This window comes from Sitodiplosis mosellana, unplaced genomic scaffold, assembly GCF_009176505.1.
Source record: "Sitodiplosis mosellana isolate CC-2019 unplaced genomic scaffold, AAFC_SMos_1.0 Smas_scaffold_6705, whole genome shotgun sequence".
Taxonomy (NCBI): domain Eukaryota; kingdom Metazoa; phylum Arthropoda; class Insecta; order Diptera; family Cecidomyiidae; genus Sitodiplosis; species Sitodiplosis mosellana.
In genome coordinates, this window is record NW_022601867.1 from 1,014 (window position 1) to 7,571 (window position 6,558).

Consider the following 6,558-nt stretch of genomic DNA (forward strand, 5'->3'; position numbering starts at 1 on the left):
AATATTACTTAACAAGTGTGAGTCACGTTTACAGGCGATGAGAGTGCCGCTCGGTTGAATGTCTGAGAAAGCAAGAACAGACGCGCAACCGAGCACTCTCATTGGTCGACGAAATGTGTTGACGAGGCTAAGGCTAATGCATGCAAGAGAAAGAAAGCATTGCATCGATTGCTGGTTTGACGCATCGATTTTGTCACCAAATATTGACGAGCAAATCGATCGCAACGGCATTACGCTGCGGATTCTTAAATAATACAGTTGACTCTTTGTTGCACGGGTTATTTGTGACCGCCATTTTTATTTTCAAGAAAAAAAAAAGTTACAAGCTATTGTGAAATACTTGCAAAAATCGGATTTTGAGCCAGATTAGTTAAAAAAAAATTGATTATATCATAGGCCGATTGTAAGTTCATCAAACGTTAATCAGTTTTTGAAAGATAAAGTGAATTTTGTGGTTTTGACTAAATAATTTCAAAACGGAAATTACTGAGAAAAATCGCGAAAGGCAGGCGATAAACGTGTGTTCAGGCTGATCACAGAAATTTTATGCACGAAAATTTCTGGGAACTAGGCTATCGCCGTTATTAATGTCAGATAAACCACAAAAAATTGCCGAACGCAGAACGAGCAGACGTCCGAAACAGAAAGAAAAAACGGACAAATCGAAAAGTGCCGAAACTACGCAGCAGCACGAAAAGGCAACAGAAAAGGCTGTGGAAAATTCCAAACAAAAGGCATCGGCTGAAACTACGCAGCAGCAAAATCTATTGATTGTTGAGAAAGAAGCAACAAATAAAATGTCGACGAGAAAACGAGATATTTATGCACGGAATATAACCAAGGCTCATGGAACGGTATGTGAAAATTCGTTCAACAATTTGTCACGCATTGAAATTGAAGACCACTTGTTAATACTCGAACAAGACTGGGAAGCCTTCAAAAAAGAACATGAAGCAATCGTCGATACGTTAACCGACAGCGGTGAAATCGACAAACAATACGACGAATATGATAAAATACAAGATTTGTATCGCCCAACACGATCAATATGCCGAACACGCATGGAGGTTTTAGCACCAAAGCAACAACACCCGCAGTCACAGGCGACTGAACGAATTAGTGTTGAAATGCCGCATTTAGAAATCCCAAATACGTGGGGAAAATTTGCAGGTGGCAAAGGCGGTCATACGGCTTGGAAGAGTTTCCGTAACTGTTTCAAAGTTATCCATGAGGACACGAAGCTAGCACCATCGCGCAAATGCTATTACTTATCCGAGGCGTTGATTGGTGAGGCAGCCGGGGCCAGAGGCGAACTGGCAATCACGGAACAAACATACCAGATCATTTGGCAAAGACTGGAAGAACGATACGGAGACGATTACAAGATTGTTGAAGAGTTAGTAGGCAAACTACTCACAATGCCGAAAATGTCGAAGCCATCATGCAGTGGTTTACGACGCATTCTTGATATTATGCGCGATGCATTGGGAATGCTTGACGAGTATTTCGATACCACACAATGGGATCCAATTCTCGTGTTTCTCGTGCTAAGTTTGGTTGATAACGACACCCGCAGCGAATGGGAAAAGATCCGACCAAAACCAAAAAAGGCTATGGTATCAGAAAATCAAGCTGAGGCCGCAACCGCCGGTGAAGAAACGGCCGGCGGTGACCAACAAACGCCGAAGAAGATTAAGAGCCATGTGCCGCCATGGAAAGAATTGGAAAAGTTCATTGAACAACAGGCCAAATATTTTGCTCACCTTGATGACCGACAAGGAGCCGGAGCATCCAGTTCACGAAGTTCAAGCGCGACGCGCCCACAAAATACGAACAACGTTCCCCAGGCAAGTTCTTTCAAGCGAGAACGGGCTCCATGTGAATTATGCCAAGGCCCTCATCCGATTTTCAAATGTGAGCGATGGCTCAAAGAAATGAATTTAGCAGGCCGACAACAATTCATGAGAGAAAACAATTTATGTCACATGTGTTTGCGCCCGAATCACAATGATTTTTACTGTTATACGAACAAAGACGGCACACCTAAGGCAACAACACCATGCCCACGTTGCAAAGGGGGCAAATATCACAACAGCACGCTTTGTCCGACACTTGAAGCCGAAAAACGTACGCAGACGCTCAGTGTGCAACAAAACGAATCACGTCCAGGCAGCTCACAACAAGGTAACGTAAAACCTAATACCGGAGCTTATTCCAAAACTAATCGAAAACAATGACTAGGCAAACGCAGTCATCAGGCTGGCGGACAGGATGTGGTCCGTTATTGGGATATGGACATCGAAGAAGATGATGAAGATGCCCATCCTTCCCACCCTAAACAAGCACGAATGTCGGAATTGGCATCTTCATATAGGTCTTCTTTACAGTCGGCAGTGACACGAGCCGGCGATTGGTCAATCGCGAACGAACAACGGATCAATCGTGATGACGATGAAGAAGACGAGGACAGCCAAGCGCCGACAACAAGCCGACAAAAATTCACGAAAGGTAATTTAGAGAGATATGTGATATTGGGTACAGCCACAATAAGAATGCAATTCGGAACGTTTATTTCTCCACCATTCAGAACGATCCTCGACACAGGGGCACAGGCGGGCTTGATTACAGTGGCAAGCGCAAAGGCTAATGCCTTGCCACTAAGGCCATGTTCGAGATACATGAACGGAATTGGTGGAATAAGCTCGTTTACAAGAAAAATCCAAGCTTTCATATTGCCCTGGTTTGAAAGTGATTTTAGATTAAGAACAGAATTATTTGTAAGTAACGAATTCGGAGGCACACAACCGTGGATTAATTTGAGCGTCTTAAGGCCGATTGACGACAGGCTAACATTGGCCGATATGAACTTTGACATCCCCGCACCTGTGGATATATTGCTGGCTGCAGATGTGTGGGGTGACATCATAGGCTCGATGCTATATCAGCATCCAACTGGCGCTGTTATGCACGAAACAGCGCTAGGCCATGTGATTTTAGGCGGAACTTGGGTACCACCAGAGGCTTTTGGTACGGCGGCATACCAAGCCATGATCGCACATGCCGAAGAAGAGCGACCAAACGAAGAGGCATTAGACGAACTATTGAAGAAATTTTTCGAAAGTGAAGGCATTGCAGAGCTTAGTTCTACACTAACGGCTGAAGAAAAGGCGGCTGAAGATTCATATACGGCCGATATGTTTCGAAAGCAAAATGGTCGATTTGTGGTTAAAATACCACTGAAACCAGGCAAAACGTTAGGCGAATCAAGAAAGATTGTAATGCGTAGATTTTTCGCCCTTGAACGGAGGCTGCAGAGAGATGACAATTTGAGATTGAAATACGTTCATTTTATGCGCGAACTTGAACAATTAGGCCACATGAGAAAAGCTCCGAAACCATCGATAGGCGATGTTACGTATTATATACCGCATCACGCCATCAATGCTGATAAGTTCCGAACGGTATTTGATGCATCATGTAGAACGTCAAATGGAGAATCGCTGAACTCAATTCAGTTAATAGGCCCGAAGCTACAAGCTGATTTACAGTTTCATATCATGCGTTTTAGGCGATATAAATACGCAGTTATTGCCGATGTCGTTAAAATGTTTCGTCAGGTTTGCCTGCACCCATCGCAGTGGAATCTACAACGGATATTTTGGCGCGAACGGCCAAGTGATCCATTAACAGAATACCAAATAACAGTCGTGATGTATGGGTTAGCATCATCGCTATACAATGCCGTGAGATCAATGGTAGAATGCGCAAACCATTATGCGAAAGATTACCCGCAGGCAGCGGGAGTAATACAAAAATGTTTCTATGTTGACGATGGAACTTTTGGCGATGACACGATCGCAGGCTTAAAAATGCTGTGTAGAGAAGTGGAGTTTGTTCTTCGCCAAGGCGGCTTTGAACTAAGCAAATGGGCATCGAATTGCATCACTGTTGAAAAATTTATGCAAGGCGATGAAAAGGACGTGGTCGATATAGGCGAATCGAATGATGAAACCAAAGTTCTCGGTGTCCGCTGGATCAAGGCAAATGACCAGCTCACAATTGTTGTACGGTTAACAACAGAACCGAAATATACGAAACGCGCTATTTTGGGTGAGATCGCCAGGCTGTATGATCCCAACGGCTACGTGACGCCAGTTTTAGTTGTTGCCAAAATATTAATGCAAGATATTTGGAAAATTGAGAGATTAAAGTGGGATGAGCCGGTCCCCGATGGCATTAAAAGCCGATGGAACGATTTTAGGCAAGATTTACCGAAATTAGGCGCGTTTCGGATTCCGAGATGGTTAGGCACAACCAAAGATTGCGAACTACAATTGCACGGTTTTGGCGATGCCTGTAAAAATGCGTACGGCGCAGCTATTTACGCACGTGTTACAACATTGAAAGGCGAAATAAGAAGCATTTTATTGACTGGAAAATCGAAAGTTGTTCCGATTAAAAATAGGCCGACAAACCAGCAACAAGAAACGGTAGCACGAGTGGATGCGGAAACGCCAATTCATCGATTGGAATTACTTGCAGCAGTGATGTGTAGCAAGTTAATGAGGCAGATAGTGGAGATATGCGGTTTTGATAAAGCAAAACAATTTATGTGGTCGGATTCAATGGTCACGCTACATTGGATAAAAAAATCACCTCTTGAATTGAAAGTGTACGTTTCGAATAGAGTGAAGGCTATTCACGAAGCCATAGGCGAAGCTCGATGGGCTCATATCGGAACATCAGAAAACCCGGCCGATTTGTTGAGCAGAGGCATGAAGGCTGATGAATTGCTTGCGAGTAAGTTGTGGAAAAGAGGTCCCAACTGGTTGATAGAGTCGCAAGCAGAATGGCCGAAACCACGAATGGTTATTACACCTGAAGAGACAGAGCAAATAAATCGTGAAACTAAGCAAAGGCAGGTTATGGTTTCAGCGGTCATGATGACGTATGTGTGTGATCGGTTTTGTGAATTATGGCACAGATCAAACGATTGGAAGAAAATCGTTCGTATTACCGCTTACGTGCTTCGATTCTTTCATAACGTACGACTGAAGGATCGAAGTAAGTGGATCAGAGGTGGACCAGAAGTTCACGAGATACAAAATGCCTTTTGGATCAAATATGCGCAAATGCGGGCGTATAAAAAGGAAATTGAACTTGTTAAGCAGGGCGATTCAGAGTTTTTTACGAAAAGTAAGATTGCCAATCTCAATCCACAGTTAGACGAAAAAGGCATGTTGAGGGTGTATGGCCGAATCGATAAAGCTCTCGTGGAATATGACATAAGGCACCCAGTCATAATCCCACCTAAATCGAGGCTGTCTTATTTATTAGTGCAACAGGCGCACAAAGACACGATGCACGGCTCAAGAAAGATGATGACCGCACATTTGAGACGTGCATACTGGATTCCGCAGTTGCGTAATGAAATAAGAGAAACGATTTCCAGATGTGTAGTATGTGTTCGCTATAAAAAGACCATGGCACAGCAGATTATGGCTGAATTACCGGCGGTAAGAGTACGACCAGCCAAACCATTTGACGCTGTTGGCATTGATCTGGCTGGGCCGTTTTATGTCAAACATACGGACAAGTTGAATTTAAACACACGTTCAAGGGTAAGCATCCCAGATATCAAAGGATACGTAGCAGTCTTTGTGTGTATGGTTACGCGCGCCATACACCTGGAGCCAGTAATGGACCTATCCTCCGAGGCATTTTTGCAAGCTTTTAAACGGTTTGTGGCAAGGCGTGGCCACCCAGAAAAAGCGTTCAGCGACAACGGAACGAATTTAGTTGGAGCTGAAAGGCTGTTGGGCGAAGCCATAAGAACATGGCAGAGCTCTGAAGTGCAAGGCTATGCCAAATGGAACAACGTCACGTGGACTTTTATAACGCCAGGTGCGCCACACGAAGGTGGGCTCTGGGAGGCCGGTGTAAAAAGTATGAAGTATCACCTTAGACGGGTGATGGGTACACAACGGTACTCATACGAAGGCATGTCAACGCTACTGGCCGGTATCGAGGCATGCTTGAATTCAAGGCCGATTTGTGCGCTCTCAGACGACCCGAATGAGATCGAGGCACTCACGCCAGCACATTTTTTAATAGGCGGTCCATTAAAACTGCCTGTGGCCGAGGCAGCGAACAAACCACCAACGAAAGCAAGGCGGCTGTTCGAAGAACTTCAAACGCAAACACAATCGTTCTGGAAGCAGTGGCAGGACGATTGTCTTCATCAAATGATGAATAGGCCAAAATGGAAGGAAGCTCAACAGAACATGCAAATAGGCCAGCTTGTTTTGTTAAAAAACGAAAATATGCCGCCGACATATTGGCCGATGGGCCGTATCATCGAAGTACATGAGGCTGCCGATGGTAAGGTCAGGCAGGTTAAACTACAGATGCAGCACGGCACATTAAAACGCTCAATTAGAAAATTATGTGTGTTACCCACTGATGACGATTTAGGATTTTGGGTTGAAAAGTAACATTTCAACGGGGGGAATGTTCAGACACATCGCTGCCAATACCATAAAAGGCAAGGTATTGGCA

The 6,558-nt window shown here is 44.4% G+C and overlaps 1 protein-coding gene across 1 annotated transcript; it reads left to right on the forward strand.

The window, feature by feature from the left end:
• Nucleotides 1-587: 587 nt before the first annotated feature.
• Nucleotides 588-6,381, forward strand: LOC129579868 (uncharacterized; the record flags this gene model as incomplete). Its single annotated transcript, XM_055470049.1, has 3 exons — nt 588-2,184; nt 2,242-2,508; nt 2,605-6,381. Coding segments are annotated over exons 1-3 (5,641 nt in total), but the record flags the coding sequence as incomplete, so codon positions are not given.
• Between the last annotated feature and the right edge of the window lie 177 nt (nt 6,382-6,558).